Source organism: Aptenodytes patagonicus, chromosome 3 (assembly GCF_965638725.1).
Source record: "Aptenodytes patagonicus chromosome 3, bAptPat1.pri.cur, whole genome shotgun sequence".
In the NCBI taxonomy this organism is placed as follows: Eukaryota; Metazoa; Chordata; class Aves; order Sphenisciformes; family Spheniscidae; genus Aptenodytes; species Aptenodytes patagonicus.
This window is the reverse complement of record NC_134951.1, coordinates 34,937,407-34,957,863: the sequence shown is the minus strand read 5'-3', so window position 1 is coordinate 34,957,863 and position 20,457 is coordinate 34,937,407. Positions and strand designations below refer to the sequence as shown.

Genomic DNA, 20,457 nt, shown 5'->3' with positions numbered 1-20,457 from the left:
TAAGGTGTTTCCTAGAGTATTCAGACTGGATTGAAGTTTCACCCATGCTCTTCCTGCCCAGAGGCACAAGGGTTACAGGTGTGCTGGGTCTCGGGGGAGGCCCCTACCAGTTTGAGGGATCCTGACCAGCCAGCAGACCCATCAGTCTGTTGCCCAGCAGCATAACGGTTACAGGTACACTAAAACTCCCATGAAGGAGGCCCCCATCACCTTAACAAACCCTAACCAGTTGGCAGACCTGCATGTGGGGCACCCAAAAGCGTAACAACTACAGGCACATTAAAACTCTGCTGAGACCCTCCACTGCCTTGACAATCCCAATCAGTTTTGCACCCACAGGCATAAAGATTACGGGCACACTGCATCTCTGATGAGGTGTTCTGTCTCCCCCAACTCCTCCTGGAGGGCCTTCCTCAACAGGCCATGATGTCAAGGTTCAATAAACCATCTGTATCCTGCTTCTGATACCATCTGACAGCCTGTAGGGGATCTGGATATTGGGGTTTATTTAAGAACCACTGAGATGAGAGCTTTTACCCTTCTTGATTATCTCACACTCTCACTCTCACTTGTTCCCCCGTTAGCATTATGTTCATTGGATCCTGACTTCCCTTTCCAGCAGGGAGATTGTTGCTCATCCAGGATGGTTGGGCAGCAAGTTGTCTTGGTTTGTGTTGTGCAGCTGCTCAAAGTTACCAGTCTCAGGTGTTAGTGGCTATGGTCCCTGGCAATTGTTTCCATGCATCTCCCTGATCTCCACGACCTTCCCCCACTCCCAGGACCTTTCCTCCAGCCAAGATCTTCCCCTTCTTTCTTGAGAGACTGTTCTTTCCTTTCAGGAACCCTTCTATTTTGGCACCACTTCTTCTTCAAGGTACCCTCACCCCTTGGTTTTTGCCATCTAAATAGTCTACGTGCAGAAGCACAACAGGTGATCAGCCTCCAAATTGGTGAGTCTGTCTCCTGTCTCTTTATTAACTGAAGAGCCCGGGATGTGCCACTTTTGTTCAGTCCAGGTGCTATCAAAATTTAAAAGCAGCCCCTACTGTTGCATCTAACAAGTAGTGGGCTTCTGCTTGAGAGTTCAACAGTTCAGGTTTTGATGTTCTGGCACGGACACACAAACACACATCATCTGCCACCTGTCAGTGCTCAGAAATTAAGCTATTTTTCACCTATGGCAACCATATAATGCCTTTAGGTACTTTATGACTGTCAGTAAGCCTCTGCACAATTAAATTGGAGTATCAACTGACAATCATAAGAATAATCTCTCATTCCACTTTCTGCAGAAGTATTTTAGTAATTTAATCTATTGAACAGTAATTAAAAAAGGAGTTTTCTATTAAATTCTTTCCAACCAATACTTCTACTCTGGCTAAAGATTTTAATATTGTCCCTAGTTTTAATGGAATTACGTCTTGCTCTGAATATGAGCTTTACTCATAAATCTGACCTAAATTCTAAGATAATAAACATAATTGTTTATTCTGTTCACCTTATTAATCTTTACCCCTTTTACAGGAAGTAAAACAATTCAGAATAATACAAAACCACAGACAGAAATAAGGAAGGCCATGTGTTTAAATCCTTGGGGGTACTCTTACTTTCCCTGTTTCTTCTCATTTTGCTCCACACACACTGTCCTTTCCAGCTCATGATGTAACATTATTAAAACTTTGCTAGAGATTTTTTTAATTTTCACCTACTCCTGTGAGATGAGTGATTTTTGCAGAGCTAATTATCTGTGAATCAGACAAATTAGTATTATCATTCTTACTTGTTCAGATGGTAACACAAGGACAAAGAGAACATAAGCAAATAGCAGAACTCCATCCTGAGGCATCCCATACTACTGTGCTTCAACACCTGATTGCTATAGTACCACCCACAAAAGGAGCACCTATGATAACTTCTGTGGTACTGCTTCACTGGCTAGCTGTTCACACACCACAGTTCTACAGCTTGGTGAAACTGCACAATACATACAACTTCTCCTGGCAGTCCCCTGGGTCCGACAGGTCCTGGGGGTCCTTGCAGTCCCTGTGAAATGATATAATACGTGCTTGAGGTAAAAGTCAATACACCTGTTGTAATTCAGTGTAAAGTGTTCTCATATATAAATAGATCAAAATATCTGGCATTAAGAATTATCTTCTACCTGGAGTAAGATGTACAGAGTTTGCTCATTCTCCTTTAACCTAACGTTTAGTCCAATAAATCTTTGGGACTGATACGTACAAAATCCAAAGTATGTATACAAAGCAAATACAAGTAAATACAAAGGCACTACCTAAAAGGAAAGACAAAACAAAAGGAGTAAATCAAGATTTTCTCCCTCAAGGCACAGATCTTGAAGTGATTTTTAACTACATGGTAGGTGTTCCTTCTCTTTTTGGAATAGATCTCATCAGAAGGACTCCAGAGCACCAAAAGAAAAGGGGATTGAGATGTAGAGATAAAAGGATGACTTGGTGCAAACCCTAATGATCCTTTGGATCTCTATGAGCCTCTTTGGAAGGTATACAGTGTGAAGGTGACCTAGATTTCCACTGCAGTAACAACAATCATTTCAGTAGCTCCTACCAAGGAAGGACATTAGCCTCCAAAGAGCAGCCTAAGGAGTTAGAGTGGAGAATCATTTTTAAGACCACAGTTTCGTGGACCCTATAGCTGCATCTATTCTCCCTGGGACTTCTTTTGAGGAACTTGGGTACTATCATACCCAACAAGAATAGTGTTGGGTGGAGGTTACATTTTCACAGTTTCCAATTCTACCTTTATCTGACACAATTGAAGGCATCATGAGAGATTCTCAAGAACATTTGTGCTTCAGTTACTTTCTTGAAAGCAAGGCAATGACTACTCTGACATTACTTGCAGTCTCATAGGATTAAACATAGGAACTGCTAATGTACTGGCAGTGGTTACTCCTTGCCTCACTGATGGATAAAGAGAATACACCCAGCTACCGGTGGATTTGTAGTTGCAAAATGGGTGCTCATATTCTTGAGTGACCAAATAACATTTGGGCTTTGCATAAATATTCCTTGCTGAGCGATGCTGAGATCAACAAGAATTTTATGAACTAAAAGTAAAATAGCCATGATCCATGCACAAACTTTTGATATAAACTATTTGTATTCTCTGCCCTTTACTACTAGCTAGAGAGTTGATAGCATTCAGAGTCCTCTTATATAACAGCATAGAATGTAATGGCTGTTAATACCACAAAAATACCTTTCACCTACCTTTGATCCTGGATTTCCAGTAAGACCAGGTGGTCCAGGGTCTCCTGTTTCACCCTAATGATATTGTTTGAGAAAATAAAAAAAAATCCAAACTTACTTTTATGTCTCGCAGTATCAGCTATGTACACCAGTGATGTATATAGTATGTACAAGCCAAAAAATACCTTATTTCCTTTTGATCCCTCCATTCCAGTTTCTCCCTGAAAATACAACCGTAAGAAGTTAAAACTTGAACTAAGATCAACTAAGAGTTTAATTTGCTACCTTAAAATATTATAATATAGTTTGCAAACTTAACAAATATTGAGAAAGCATTAAAGAATTTCTCATGCCTTGTGCAAACTCTGAAAGGCATTCCTCTTTCAAACTTGTTTGCAGGTTTTCCTAGTGTTTTAAAGAAAAATTGTTTGAAAACACCACATTTGCTTAAGAGCTTCTCCAGTCTAAAGCCTATTCTTCACCACTAAATCTCTACTGGTGACACAGTATTCATCTCCAAAACCACACATTGTTACAGTATGCCTTATTTTGGTTATTATAATATGTTAATCACAAGTATCTGAGCAACCTTCAGTTGTGTATTAAACAACATAACTAGCTTTTGTCAAATGTCATAGGAGAGGACAATAGTTAATTAAAAATAAGCAACACATGTAAACAGACTCTTACAGAATGAATGTTCTGAAAATATCCCCCAAAATAACAAAAAAATGATGCACACATAAAATGGCTATAAGAAAACTGCTTGGTGCTAAATGCCACACTGGAAACTGGTAAAACAATTAAAAATAATACACTTCAGCCCACATATAATTTTATGAAATAACTGAAAGAAAGAAAGAACCTTCAGGGAACGAAAAACCCGTGTACTTTAAACTCGGTTCATGGACTGTACCAACTACAGAAATGCTGAAGAACAGGGCATCCCTGTTTTTTATTTATAACCTGTGTGAACTTGATGCATGTGTAAGAAGGAGGCAATACATATGCTATCCTACGTAATCGCTGAATCTAATGAAAGTGTACAAAGAAAAGAATTACAACATGAATACAGTATGAAAATCATATCAAATGTAAATTATTCACATCATCAGTTCAAAACATAGCTATACTTACTGGATCTCCCTTGTCCCCTTTTTCAGAAGGCTCTCCCTATGGAAACATAGGGAAGATGTTAACACAGATTTATTTCAAATGATAAATAGTACATATGTCTGGTTTTGGTGAAAAGTCCTTGAAAAATGTTGGGTTTTTTTAAACCTATATAAAATGTAAGTATAGGGACTACAAAAGTTTACTTGAGGGATGATGTTGATTTAATGACAAGACCGTGACATGCGTAATCCTTTCAAGCAGGAGCACAAGGGAGGGTCAGCAACAGGAACTAAAAAGAGTGACAACGTGTACAAATCTGACAAATTCTGAAACAGAAGTGCTTTATAAAACACAAAATCATGAATCTGTCATATCAGCAGAGTAAAAAAAGTTTCTGCCTGCATGAAAACTGTTTATACACAAGGATATGACCAAAGAACCCAGCTGGAAGCCTAACAGCTGAAGGGCAAAATGCCTGTTATTCAGTGGATGAAGAACTGGGTACATCACATGTTCCTAGAAAAACACAATACGCACCTATTCGTCCCCCCCCAATCTTTCTGGAAAATTTAAGCTTAAACTAAAAGATATTAAATTAGAAAGTTTATTTATAAATTTTAATAATTTAAAGACTCCTGTTTTTTCATATAGGTATTGAAGATCACATTTGTAACTTGAAAAAGTATGAATGGCGTCTAATTCGTGAGGCAATCACTGGTTGTAAACTTATATAAACATAATTTTAAACTGGTATTCAGTAAAAGTCTGAATGTGTTTAAAGTTAAGGACTTTGTGAGCTGTTGGAACAGGGAAATGTACTTTCATACGTAAATACTCTCTCAAGGAGGGGCTTAAGTAAATTACTAAGGACATTCAGAGACTGACAGCTTTTCCGATGCCCAAATATACTTTCTTGATCCTGAGTATATTTTTCCAAAATTTGATTCATAATCAGTACATTCACCCACCTTCTAGTAGCACACATAAGCACAGAAGTAAGGAATTAATTTACCTTTTCTCCTTTTACGCCGGTCATTCCCAATTCTCCTTTTTGACCCTTTTAACAAAATAAATTCTATTTAAAACCTTTTATATTCTAACAAATGCAAATAAACTCCTCCTCTCCTTCAACTGTATTTTGTTCTGTGTAGGGCACAAAATCTTAACTTCTATTGCAATGGAAATCTGAGATTTAAACATCTGCAAATTAATTTAAATGCCTGATTTGTACAGCAGATCTGCAGGCTTCTCAATAAAAAACGGTATCAATCCTGTGACATATTCAGAGGACTTGTCTCTTCCAAGTTTAAAAGGCATCCAATTGTTAAAAATTCATTCCATTGTTTAAACAGGACAGATGCCTATAAACAACATACTGTCATATGGTGTGGATTCAGAAATTGACCTCCATGTAATTTTTAGAGGCTGACTATAAGTATTTTTGGTATAGCAAGTCCCATCGTTACAGAGAAACTGCTTTAAATACTCATGATTTACTATTAAAAATATTTTCTGAATTTCAACTCTTTTAGAGTCTTTTCCCCCTAAACCAGCAGGCCAGCTCATTTGACCTCTCCTCAGACAGTGTTATAGAAACCACACACAATTCTTCCTGCATTTTCCCTTTCTGGTTATCACATATGAGAGGAGAAAGGCTCACGTGCTGCACCTGCAGGAAAGCATGATGAGTTGCAATATTGGACTACACAGATCAAAGAGCCAGTCACATCTAAAATCTATTCCTTCAAAGACCATTGTGATAAATCAAATAAAATATACTGTGTTAAGGGTGGCAGAGACAGGTTAGACAGGCACTTTGAAATTTCTCCAAATTCATCCAAAATGCTTACAATGTCTCCCTTCTGGCCGTTAGGTCCAGGGGTCCCAAGTAATCCTAGTAGTCTTGTATCACTCTGGGAAGAAATATCACCATAAAGATCAGAGAACAGAACACGTCACCATTTATTTACAGTAACAATTTATTTACCATAACAATTTCATGTAATTTACCAGTATGTAAATTCAGAAGTCCTAATTTACTACTAGAAAGGGATACTAAATGCCTATGCAGTACATCTAAGTAATGTATTGCAGCAACACATCCTTTGTCATGCATTCGTACTCCAGTCAGACTAGCAGAAGATGAACAAAAGCATAAAAAGGAAATGTCGATGTTGAATATTGCTATGCAAATCTGTGTTGGTTTTTTTCTTAACTCAATGCAAAGAGCATATTTTTATGCTCATTATTACAGTACATTTCTCAAGTATGTTAGAAAAGAACAATAAAAATCACTTCTATGACAAAAACACAAGCTTTTTACTTTTGAGCAGCATGAAATGTAAAATAGAACTAATTTAAGTCTACTACAGCAGTGAGACAGAAGGAGAGGGAATGAATATGATCAACAGGCTCCTCACACTGCTCCTCAAAGAAAACAGATGGATTTAAGGACCAGGGGTGCAGGTTGTATACTTGCTCAGGTATTATTGCACTGCATCTATTTACTCTTCCGTACAAGGTAAAAACACAATAAAATACAAAGCAAACGGTTTCATCTTCACAAAGCCAGGCTCAGACTACCTAAGGGGAACATGTTTTCTTTTAATGAAAATGGAAAAAGCAACAAAACCAATGACCCTGAAAAATGGGCTCGAGTCTGGACCCAAGGAGTCCAAGACCTAGAACATCTGCCACTGGGCTGAATGGGAACCCTGAGCAAGCCAACTGCCCTTGCCATGTCCCAGTTTCCATGTCTCTAAAATGGGAGAACATCACGATGAATAAAAGTGCCATTTACACTCTCTTAATATTTTCAGAAGTTGATAACTGAATATAACCTGAATAAAATTCATAATTATTTTACAAATGTTAATGTCCTGAAGGGTGTTCTTCAGTGTTTAGGGTTTGTAACATTGTTACTACCCTAATTATCAAAATCAGCTCCAGAGCAGATACCCAAAGAAGGGAACCTGAGTATTGCTGACAAGTAGTTGACTACTGCTTGACTGAGAACAATCTAGGTGTCTGTTATTATGAATATACTATAAGTTACGACTTCTTCTGAGTTGTGCATTTCTTTTGCATACATGCAGGAAAAAAAAGGGTGTTAGAGTAAATAACTACTTTTATGCTCTCTGCATATTTATAGGTCATTTGCTCTTTACAACAAAATGTAAGTAAAATATGCCAAAGAAAAAATCTTAGAAAAGTAATAATGAATTATTCAAGAATAATCTATAATTATTATGAATTATAATGATTTTGAAACATTTCCTGAGCAGATTGTGATGTAGTTTCAATTGCTTTGTGTTGTGGTTTCATTTTTATTTTTACATGTTGGAGAACATTTTAGATTAAACTGATCTGTATGCCCTTTCCAAAGATGTTTAGAAGCAGGTTTGACTGAAGTGACCTTCTATCTATGCATGGAAAACTGGTAAGTAAAAAAGATGACAAGCAAAGGCCTTGAAAGCCCAGGCAAAGGATGATAACAGAGGCCCGAGAGTGTATAAACACAAATCACGAGGTATCATTTACCAGTCACTGAAGGAATGTAACCCACAGAGCAGGGCAAAACCAGTTTCTTGGCATAACGAAGAGAACAAAATGCATGTATTGAACAAATGCAAAGCATCTAACTTACGCTGAAAGCGTGAAAGACATAAGAAGAAGGAATATAAAAATAGTCACACGCTTTGCAAGAACAGGCACAAAGGAAGAACGATGAGGGAAGAAATGCTCCAGCACTGTCTCCTGCCCCATTAAGGATCAATGCTACTACTTATCCTCAGCAGGTTCCCCTCACCTTCGTTGAAGAAAGACTGCTGTTCTTGGTTGGCCATTCAGCACAATTTGCTGCTGCAATTAGCAATTGTATTTATAGTGCTCTCTTTCACTGTATACATGGATCAAGTAAATTATGCTTTTAAAAACTTGCACTCCAGCCTCCTTACACGACAAGGTGATTGATACTGAGCCAGAAAAAGCTTGGTTGCAACAAATTATATAAAAACATTGTACAATTACAACTACTCATTGATACCACACAGAAATGAGAATTGCAAATAATATGCTAAGAAACAGAGAAATTATAGGTAAAAAAGGCATTATTAATCATGATGTGTCTTAAGATCTCTCTCACTGATCCCCGACATTTCTTGGTAGCAGTTTCTCATGATTACTAGAAACATCAATGCAAAGAAGCCATACTAATATCCTCAGAAAAAAAGATATTAAAATCTCTATAGCAACAAAAATGTGGTCACAATTTAAACACTTTAAAAAACGAAACTGAAAGAAGACCTTGTGAGATCCCTGAGAACATGCATAAAATGTTGGAAAATGAGAAGACTGTTTCCTGTGGTGTAAGGAATCTCAAAAACCTCAGAATATCACTGAAATGTCATCTTACAAACACAAATAATTGAGGCACATTGCAAATTATATACTGGAATGTGAAAGATTGCTTGGTTCCTCCAAGGTGCAGTGAACGAAATCAGCACTCCTCATACTACTTAAGAGTGTGGGGAAAAAAGGAAAGTTATTGGTGCATACATCTGTCTAAATGAATAATCAATGGCAAAGCAGACAAGCTGTCCTTGTCTTTGATGACCTCTTTGATGTCTTTGTCTTGTCCTTGATGGGAATATCCCGTTCCCATCATAAAATGTGTAGAAACTAATATGTTTGCTGTAGCAGTTGCAGACTTAAGTTGACTCTAGGAAGATCTGAACATGTAGTTACAGAAAGTTTGCATATTTAAAACCTGCTACTTGAATCAGAAAGCCATCTCCTCTCTCATCTGAAACCAAACAGCTTTTCCTCGTTGAACAGTTAATTGCTCGTGACAGAGTCATTAAAATCTTCAAACTAGACAGCTGAAGGAAGAAGAAAGTTGGTAAACTGTACGGGATTTAAAAGATGATTAATTTATAGACACAGAGCAGCTGGTCTACATTTTTCCAGAATATTGTTAATTAGGAAATATAAGTCACCTTAGGAATGCTTAGAGCCTTACAATGATAAGAAACGTGATTTTTGGAGACAGATGCTTGCCAGTTCCTGAAGATCACCACTGTTTGTATTTCCTCCTGCAGAATTAACCTTAAAGGCACTATCAGAGTAAGAGAGATTAATAGTCCAGAGGTGGGGAATGAATTACGATAAATATGGTATTGATAGAGGAAACAGGGCTGGTATCAGTGAAAGCTGTCTTTCGCAGGAAAAAAAACCTGGTAAGAAAACGAAAGGTAAAAACCCAAAATATAAAAAACTTCAACACATATGAAATGGCAGACCAAAACCAGAAACAAAGTCTCCAGGTATGAAAATGTCCCTGTCCAGGACAGCATATAAAACTATGCCTAACTCCTAATCCACGTTTGAAGGTGATACACTGAGTTGGAATGGATTAAATATCAGAAATATCAGAGAAATCACTTCAGTGATAAAAGCAATTGGAAAGATACGTTTGACATGAATTTAGCTCCAGAATCCCTCTTCAAAAAAAGATTTTAGTACTCATATGGGTGTGTTATGTAAGAAAAATATCCTGAATTCACCTGCTCTTTATAGTTATGCATTTTAATATTAAAAGAAATGGATGTCTTTCAGGTTTGACCCTCATGACTTAAGGTGTGATACACACAGTAACCTTTGTATTAAGCAAATATTCCTGTAATACTGCTTCATCAGTCTTGCAATGAAATACAATTTTCTAATCAGATAAGTTATGTACTCACTTTGGCATCAGTTAAGAAAACTGGCGGATCTTTGAATTACGATGCCTTACAATGGCAGACACTACCACCACTTAAATGATTCAAAAAATCTGTGGTAAGAATTTAAAAGCTCTGTCACATAGAACACTGTCCTACGCAATTTTAACTTTTTTTCTATGAAGTGCTTGTAGCTGCAGGAGATTCTATAATTAAGACAGTATTTTTATTAGTCTGTAATACAAACATAAGGATAATTCTCATGGATTGCTAGCAGATCTTTTAAAAGCATGCTTCCTTGTCCTTCTATTCTACTCTCAGGATCATGACAGAGTAGGTCAAGAAAGAAAAAATGTCATGTACGGTTTAGAGCAATTAGGTTTAGAAATGAGGAGCTGGTGCTTTACGCTAACAGCTAGGTGGTCCACCCACCTCCTTTTTGAGATATACCAGGCAAAAATATGTGAGTAGAAGATGGATGGGAGGTAAGACACATGGCAGCAGGATAGATGACACAGTAGGTATGACTGGAGCATGGACTGAGACTATACAGGGATGCGGAAAGGGGACAGGGAAGGATCTACCTTTTGGATTAATTTGGAATGTGGTTCACAGGGATCAAAACTGTGGTCATTTCTACCTTAGCTACTTCTTAGTCATAAACACACACACAGACACTATATCAAATCTCCATACCTCATTATAATGCTTGTTCAATGAATCCAGAATTCCTTTTAGTCCAGAAGGACCCTGTATGGAAAAACATGCATCAGAAGGTCATTTTAATTTCAGTAATGTTATGTTTACATACCTGTATTCAAAGAGCAGTGGTCATGTAAAAGTGTTTAGATTTTTATTTGATTATACAGTAAATTATTTTCTGTAAGTTCATTATATCTTTTTTTCAGGCACAGAGGAGAAGCAGAGTCAGTTTCTAAATCCCTGAGTTTTGAAAACTGGCAACTTCTTTTGGAGTGAATCGGTCTGTCAGAGAAGGCAGAGGTGACATCCATATCAATTTTAATATGACTCCCTTCTGGTATGAGCAGCATCTTTGTTTGCAGCATTTAAAAACTCTTTCCACTAACTCAAAGCACAAGTTTTGATGTAGAAGCAGCTCCTAGTGTGAGTAAACAGCTAGATTTTTAACTTAGAGTACAGAAAGTGAAATTGAGGAATGCCAGAATTCTCCAAAAGACTAACTTCCTGGTTTTATTAGCATTGCAAGTTTATACTTACACACACACACCTTTCATCAAGAATTTCAACAACGGAAAAGGAACTTCCTACGCAAATGCAGGCTTAGGATGGAGAGATTAAAAAACATGTGCTTGGGAAAAATAAAACATTTTTAGACATAATCTGCCATAAACCAGGCCCTCAATGAGATTTTAAAGTGTTGTAAATCAGGGCAGATCACAAAAAGTTCAGTCAAGACCTTATGAATTAAAACTCAATTAAATTTTCAAATTAGCATAGTATCTCTCCAAAGATACTAAGATACAAAGTTGAAATTTTCACATCATGCTATATGAACTACAGCCACTCGTGATGGCTATAAGAAACATTTGACTACATTAGTAAGATTACAATATACTCAGTTAAGTCACCTGGTCTGAATGACCTGCATTTAACAGAGACAGGGCACAAAGACAACTCCCCTCCTCTGGGGCTTTTTATAATTACAGACAATTTACCCTCTGCAGCTTTTGTGTTAGTGGGGAAAATGTAGCTGGCATACATGCACCCTAAAGACTGCTTTAGGAAACTGAATTCTTTTCAGTTTTGAAAAGGGTTGTTCCTCAAAAAAAAATGGAGGCTGTTTATCAGTCAGAGATGCTATGTCAGAGATTAGTCAGAATTTTTATCACACATTTTAATTTTGTATAAGGTCTTTGTTAATTGTTTTATGTATGTGCACTGTTTTTATACATACATCACACAACACAAATATTCTGCTGTTATGCATTGTAAAAAGAAAACAGCTTTCTACACTTTCAGAATAAGAATCTATTGAAAATTTCTCCCATTTTCATGCTAAAGCATCTACAAAACTATTACAGGCAGTCAGGGATCAAAATCATTTCTCACCCAAGATACAAATTGGTCAAGATGAAAATACCATTCTTTTCAACTGGCTAAGACTTTCGTAACAAGAACTGCTGTAGCAGTGCAGCAGCAAGACTCCAAAGTATTCCTAGAAAAACTGAAAAACCTTCTATCCACTGATTTAAGCTAGAGATCCAAGGAAAATACTGAAATGCTATGTATTCTGGGTCAATATAAGCTAAATAACCAGTCACTATACTTTTCTAAGGAGGACCTCAACTGTTTACTACTTCAGAGCTGCTGCTGTAAAAACCACCAGGCAATACAGGGAGAAAGATGATGACAGGAAGAGCAATGATTTTGTCACAGGTGGCATTCCTCATAGCGGATAATTTCATATCTGTATAGAAGATGCTGCTTGTGAACTGAATATGACAGACAATCCTTGTTATTTGATACTTTTGCATCACAGTAACAGTTGTAAGGGTCACTAGGACATAGTAAATGGATTTATGGAAGTAGTGTAGTTCAACTTTTAGAAAATAATAGCTCTTACGAGTAAGGGAACTCTGACTATGGCTGGAAGGACACACGATACTGTCACAAAGCTAAAACTGAAAAGCATTTCTGTTTTCAGAAAAGCATCATTCTCTTGGTAGGATAGATTAGTGTTGGTTTAAGAATAACCAGCTTCACGCAAAGAATATTAGGTCTTCACAGATGTTATAATTGTCACAAGTAGTTTAAATGTATTTTTGGGTGGACAATTAGTAATAAGAAGGAAAATCACTGCGTAGGAGGCATCAGAATATGGTAAGAAGATGGAGCCTCACAGAAATGACTCATGAAGACTGAAGAAGGCTTTCTTTCACTAATGCAACTATTCTGCATAATTTGTTAGCACCTTTGGAGGGGGGCAGGAGAGACCGTAGACAATTTCAAAACAAGAGACTTGTAACTTGTTCTCCTCCAGGAGGCTCACTCTTCAGGAAGTTCACTTTTTTCAATGTGTACAATTCCTGCATCTCTAACTGGGAGTAACGAGTCACAAGGCTGGTTCCTAAGTCCCAGTAGCAGGCTACGCCGATGAACGATTACTAAAAGCTTGAGAATTACCACAATGTAAAGTACTTGCATAAAAAGTAAGACACCAGTTTGGTGATATTGATTATGTGATAAAATGACATAGCTACTTTGAGGATGCACATCCTGAGGGTGGTATCATTTGGCTCCTATGTAATCATATTTTGAAGTGTTCTGACAAAGCATTTAAATGAGGTAGGTCATGATTTGCATTCTGACAGAAAAGCCTTCTCTGGCAAGATGCATCTGCTCTCTAAGAGTGCACAGAATGGCAAACACACAGTTTTCCCACATGTAGAAGATCATTCTGCGAAACCCTGATGGCTCTCCTTACCTGTAAAGGTACTTCCCTTGAGGTACTGAACTTCAAAAAGGTGAGAAACAGAACCATAATTTTGATTAACCAAACAGACTGCTACTTCTTTGGGGAAAAAAATTCAATCTGATGGAAACTAACTAATAAAAGAGAGACAATCACAAAGTTTCCATGGACTCTGAAGGTATAAAAAGCTATGAAGATGGTAAAGCCAAATTAAAGTCAAATAGGCAGAAGTTATTAAAACTGATGGATAAGTCAGTAAGACCTGGCAGAACATTACTGCAGCATACCAGAACGAGACAGGCGTGTTCTGAGACATCATCACTAAATTATGAAATATGATCCTATGTATTTTACTGTGATTACATTGTTACAGAAAGACAGTGGTACTTAAATATTAGGGGACATCACGAAGATTTGGAAGCCTCATGAAACATCACAGGTGCCTCACTTCCTCTTTGTTCCCCAACATCGGAAGAGATACAAGGCCATAAAATTTTCCATTCATTTTATTTTGGAAGTGAATTGTCAATTCAAATTTACATTGAAAAATAAGATAAATATAGTCATGATGTTTTGACTGAGATGCTCTGCTGGTTTTGGCTGGGGTAGAGTTAATTTTCTTCATAGTAGCTAGTACGGGGCTATGTCTTGCATTTGTGCTGGAAACAGAGAAGTTTTCGTTATTGCTGAGCAGTGCTCACACAGAGTCAAGGCCTTTTCTGCTTCTCACCCCACCCCACCAGCGAGTAGGCTGGGGGTGCACAAGAAGTTGGGAGGGGACACGGCTGGGACAGCTGACCCCAACTGACCAAAGGGATGTTCCATACCATGTGACATCATGCTCAGCATATAAAGCTGGGGGAAGAAGAAGGAAGCGGGGGACGTTTGGAGTGATGGTGTTTGTCTTCCCAAGTAACCGTTACGCGTGATGGAGCCCTGCTTTCCTGGAGATGGCTGAACACCTGCCTGCCGATGGGAAGTAGTGAACGAATTCCTTGTTTTGCTTTGCTTGCGCGCACAGCTTTTGCTTTCCTATTAAACTGTCTTCATCTCAACCCACGAGTTTTCTCACTTTTACTCTTCCAATTCTCTCCCCCATCCCACTGGGGGGGAGTGAGCGAGCAGCTCTGTGGGGCTTAGTTGCCGGCTGGGGTTAAACCATGACAGATGCTCACTCAAATCTGATTTCTAAAGTTAATGGAAGAATTTTTGCTTTGATATCCATATTAAAGATGGCAATCCAGAACTGGGACTGAACCGTGATGACACTGCCTACTTATTAGATGTCTCAGCTTCAACACTGTAATCCTGCAGTGTCAAATCCTTGAATCCAGAGTCCTTGCAGTATTCTGTAATCCTGCAAGCAGTCAAAACTAACAATTTATCCTCCCTTCTCATTTGCCACCATGTTGTTTGTTTTACTGTTTTTCCACAAATAAAACTGCTGCAATCACACAACCCAGGAAGGATTGATGCTGTATCTGCCACCAATCCTGACCTCTTAGATATTATTTCTATATCAAATAAATAATTTTTGACAAAATAGAAAGCCTTTGTACATGTCACGGTTTTGAAAAACAGACATAACCTCAAAAAGACCCAGAACTGTCTTGTGGCTAAGGCAGTCAAGGGGAACTTATGGCATGTGGGTTGCATTCTTGACTATGCCACAGCCTTGTGCTACCAGAGGTGAACCATCTCTCTGTTTTAGTCTTTCCATTTTCAAAAATTGACATAAAATTAATAATTATGTATTTCCATCATTCTTTCTAAAATAAAACTAATAAAATGAGTATACAACAACAGAAAATACTTTTATTCAACAGTGTCTTCCTAAACTCTAGTCTCTTTCTTCCCTTCCACACTGTTTCTCTCCACTAATATAGCTGCATAATGCACTCTGAAGTCTCTACAGACAAAAAAAGAACTAGTAGTATTGGTTTGCAAGTGGAGAAGCAATGAAATCAACCAGAGTTGAAAAATTATTGTACAGGCAATTTCTAGCTTTTGAATGAGAATTTTGCACATCTGCCACTTTGGATGTTTTTCAGACTTGCTGCTTTCCAAAGACCAGTGAAAGGCTCACTTGAGCAGGGTTTCCTTTTTCTTTTTTAATATCAAGTTTTGTAATTGAGAGAACTGAAGCACACAGAGAGTACAGTTGTATGAATAAAAAAAGAACTGAAAATGTGTCCTGATTGTTTTCCAAAATTACAAACAGATTTCGGATGTTATTTCTATAGACAAGGCAGGAATAGAAATACAGGTGCTTGAAAGGAAATAGCTCCAAACTGTGAAACTACTGGGGTTTATAATATATTTTTCTCCCTTAGCTTTTATAGTTCAACTGCATTTCTGTAAAGATGAGACTGCTGAAAAAATCCACCCAGTCTCACAGCCCATGCAGTAAAATGTGTAACAAGTAAATCGCATTAGTTGCATCTCAAGAACAGGCCATTTCAGAGAACACAGCAGTGCAAGTGACTCAGTGTAATCACTTTATCCATCTATTTCAGATCTGTGCCTGCCCATTAAGATAAAATACTGTTTTTCTTATTACTATAACATAAAAAATCAGGAAGCTCATCAGTGCAGATGTGCAATGTTGTATAACTATTCCAAAGAGCAAATGGAAAGAATGATGAAGGCATGACATCTGCCACAATAGAATACATTAAATAAATTACATTTTGATATGGACTGAAAAAACTTGAAACAAGCAATATGACCAGCCCTTGCCAGCCATTCCCATCCTACCACGTAAGCATTTCCAATGTTCTTCTAAAAAGCAGCTGAAAGTCCAGGAATACCAGAAATGATACTGCCAATTTTCATTTATCATTGCTTTAATTTTCTGTTTATTGTAATTAACTGACAACATTCATTCACTTTCAAAATATTGGTAGAGGAATGACAGTGTTTCTTGCGGGAGAGGAAATGAGATTTCCAAGGCAAACTGCTGGCTACTTAAGATAACTAGTTTGGTGGCACTGACATTCATACTGAATAACAAAAGACCAAAAGTGTATGGAGTTAAATGAAGAAATTCAAGTAGTCTGTGAACTTCTCCACTGCCTCACATGCAACACAAACAAAAATGAACCCCTATTTTAATTTAAGACTTTCAAGAGTAACACAAAGCTAATCTTCCAAGCAAGAATAGCTGTGAAGATAAAAGATATGAAGTTCAGCCCCTTGCAAAGGTAAATGAGGAACTGAATGATGAGCTTCAAGGGCTATAGCAATTGTGAAATAAATCTATTCTGGTTGCAAACAATAACTTTGGACATGTTGGTAGAAAACAGCAGGTTTAAGAGGATGAATAATTGTGATTGCAGTTCACTAACCTGTGATTTAGGAGACTCAAAGTTTTTTTCCTTTCTCTGCCACAGACAGCTTCTTGGAGAAGATGGCACTTGGCCAAATCAGGTAGTCCTCATGTTTCCTACCTTTAAAAACCAGTGCTGATAGCAATTCCCTTCTGCCAAACAGCAACACTGGGCAGAAGTCATACTCGGACTCACCCCAAAGAATGCTGTTATACCGGTGGAAGTCTAGCACAACTCCAGCTTAGCACTCTTTTTATTTTAAAAACAATGTGATGTCCCACTAAAATGGGAACTACTGAGAAGTGGAATTCCTCCAGTCATAACAGTTCCAGCAGAGACGAAGAAAATTGGGACAGAAAAGATAAAGTTAACCCTTAATGAAGAAACCAGTAAAACTTTTTCTGTCCTCTAGCCTACCTATGTAAATAGAAATACCTGGCTGCTGATTCATGTAAAAGTAAAAATAAAAGAAAACAACAAAAAAACCCCCCAACACCTCCCACAAATGACCACAATATGTAAAACAGTGCCAGACATCATGCAGCTATTTTCTAAGCAGGACAAACAGAAAAATAAATGATCTCCTCTTAACAGAACTCTACACAAAAACAGGCAGGTAGTAATTCTACAACCCAAGACCAGAAAAGCATTTTGCCTAAGTGAAGACTGCAGAACTGGGCCTGTACATCCTTAGGCCAACAGCATATAAATACTAAGTTCAGCCACCTTCCATACATTTGCTTTTATGTACTGAGAAAAAATGGTGCAGGAACTAGAAAGCCAATGCATTATACCTATGCAAAATAAGCTATGATCTGCTGGTAACCCCTTCTGCATTGCTAAGTCCTCTAGATATTTTTGTTAGCAGCTATGGCAGAACAAAGCTATCAGTTCAGTTCTGCAGTCAGATCAAAATGCTGTACTTACAACGTCACAGCATCCTACTATGATAGTATTTCTTTTTGTTTCATAAAATCAGCATTTCAATTTCAGTGAAGAGCCATGAAGAGCAGGATAACAGCATGTGAAAGAGACAGCATCTCTTTCAGAAGACTTCAGAAGAAAATGCAAGCAAGAAAATGTATGAAATACATTTGAAGGGTACAGAGATTTTGATTTCACAATCATAGTTTTCAGAATGCTTCTGAGAGTGAAATGAATAGTGTATTTAACAGAAGCTTTAAACTGCTCTCTAGACTCTTTAAAAGGGGGGAGGGAATCAAAAAGCACTAGAGGGAGCTGCTGTTCTACTTAACCCGTTTGGATTCCTTGTTTTCACCATAAACTGTTACTCACTGGAGTGAGACACGTGTGAGCACGCATCTCAGCTCTCCAGCACTGAAATAACAGAACAGTACTCAAAAACAACATCAGACAGCAAGGATGCAAACCATGAATTCTGAACCAGAAGGGAATAACAGAACACTTTAAAAGTCGATAATATTTAATAAACCTTAAAAAATACTCAAAGGAGGATCGTCATCTGGGTAGGCTTACAGAAATATTTTTTATAACCCATCAGTAAAAATCCTCATTGACTCCTTGCCTTTTGCGGGCACAGGATTTGCTCCAAAGGGAAAAAATGACACAAAAGAAAGGATACCTGGAAGAAGTTCTCTGGCTCTGCAGAGGGACCTGGACAGGCTGGATCGATGGGCTGAGGCCAACTGCATGAAATTCAACAAGGCCAAGTGCCGGGTCCTGCACTTTGGCCACAATAACCCCATGCAGCGCTACAGGCTTGGGGAAGAGTGGCTGGAAAGCTGCCCAGCAGAGAAGGACCTGGGGGTGCTGGTCGACAGCCGGCTGAACATGAGCCGGCAGTGTGCCCAGGCGGCCAAGAAGGCCAATGGCATCCTGGCCTGTATCAGAAATAGTGTGGCCAGCAGGAGTAGGGAAGTGATCGTGCCCCTGTACTCGGCACTGGTGAGGCCGCACCTCGAATATTGTGTTCAGTTTTGGGCCCCTCACTACAAGAAGGATGTTGAGGTGCTGGAGCGTGTCCAGAGAAGGGCAACGAAGCTGGTGAGGGGTCTGGAGAACAAGTCTTATGAGGAGCGGCTGAGGGAACTGGGTTGTTGAGCCTGGAGAAAAGGAGGCTGAGGGGAGACCTCATCGCTCTCTACAACTACCTGAAAGGAGGTTGTAGCGAGGTGGGTGTCGGTCTCTTCTCCCAAGTAACTAGCGATAGGACGAGAAGAAACGGCCTCAAGTTGCGCCAGGGGAGGTTTAGATTGGATGTAAGGAAAAATGTCTTTACTGAAAGAGTGGTTAAACATTGGAAGAGGCTGCCCAGGGAAGTGGTTGAGTCCCCATCCCTGGAGGTATTTAAAAGACGAGTAGATGAGGGTCTTAGGGACATGGTTTAGTGGGCATGGTGGTGTTGGGTTAACGGTTGGACTTGATGATCTTAGAGGTCTTTTCCAACCTTAATGATTCTATGATTCTATTCTATAAGTTGCATAGAAAGTCCCACTTTAACTGAGTAGTTTCACCACCAATTGCCAATCAATCTACATTTCTGACACTGATACAGGTTTTTAACCAAAGATATGCAGATGATGTTAAGGGACTAGAAAGTCACTACAAACATCAATTTTACTGAAAAAAAATCCCCAGAAATTAGGTTAGGAAAAAAAAAGATGAGGTATTGAGAGAGGGTTAGAAAAGTCAGATTAGAGGCAGATAAGAATATCAAGAAAATCTTAAATGCTGCCATGTGACAAGCAGGTAAAAAATTATTACTTTAATTAATCAAAACTCACACCACTTAGTAGTGTCCAATCTAAAGCCCGTTTGACTGTTCAGAATGTGGTGTCATAATCCCTCCCTGCACACACTTTTTTTAGGACTGTCCTTTATACCAAATCCCCCGAGTATTGTATCCTGTTCACCAACTTCTTCCTCAAGGAGGCAGAACTGTCCTTCTCACAGGTTTTTTTGTCATTACTGAACACCTGGCTGTTCTCCTAATGTCTAAATTAAGTACTTAAAGTCATGGCATAAACTGATAAATAAATTAGGTAACTTTATTAATTTCAAACACGCAGTGTGTACTCTAGCTACCCTAACAATTAATGACTGAATCTGCTTTTTCTCAAACACAAGTATCATATTCTTCTGAAACATCAAACAAACACCAAACTTACTTTTTCTGGAGAGTCTAATTTTTACATGTTCCGCAAATCTGCTAAGCCTTTTGTACCCTGTATATGCCAAACTTAGATAGCAACCACCCTGCAGGTGCGATAGTTCTGTTGCACTTCAGGAAGGCCAAGGTAAAGGCCAATAATATATCCATGTGCCACTACTTACTATTAGAAGAGAAGGGGTAACAATGTAGCAAAAATTTAATATGGTTTGAGCCTTGAAAAAGAGAGCAGGAACAATGGATCATGTTAAAGTCTTTTCAGTATGTACAAGCGGTAGCACTTTAAATATGAGGATACTGCCAATGTGCATTAATGGGCATTACTGCTTTTAAAGTATACTTTTTCTATGCATTGTATTCTCAATCTTGGAAGAGGAACACAAGATGCTGGTGTAGCTGTATCCAAAGAAAGGACTGCATCAACATAGTTATACCAGAAACAAATACCTTTAACCAA

At 38.3% G+C, this 20,457-nt stretch overlaps 1 protein-coding gene across 4 annotated transcripts in view; it reads right to left on the bottom strand.

Annotated features, from left to right (window-relative positions):
* COL19A1 (collagen type XIX alpha 1 chain) overlaps window positions 1–20,457 on the bottom strand; it is a 204,116-nt gene that overhangs the window by 42,418 nt on the left and 141,241 nt on the right. For all 4 annotated transcript variants that reach the window (XM_076333004.1, XM_076333006.1, XM_076333005.1 and 1 more), the window contains 7 exons: window positions 10,763–10,816; window positions 6,197–6,259; window positions 5,359–5,403; window positions 4,368–4,403; window positions 3,416–3,451; window positions 3,252–3,305; window positions 1,990–2,043 (listed from right to left, as the gene is read on the bottom strand). In XM_076333004.1, the coding sequence (XP_076189119.1) occupies window positions 1,990–2,043; window positions 3,252–3,305; window positions 3,416–3,451; window positions 4,368–4,403; window positions 5,359–5,403; window positions 6,197–6,259; window positions 10,763–10,816 (342 nt within the window). The remainder of the gene's footprint in view (window positions 1–1,989; window positions 2,044–3,251; window positions 3,306–3,415; window positions 3,452–4,367; window positions 4,404–5,358; window positions 5,404–6,196; window positions 6,260–10,762; window positions 10,817–20,457) is intronic.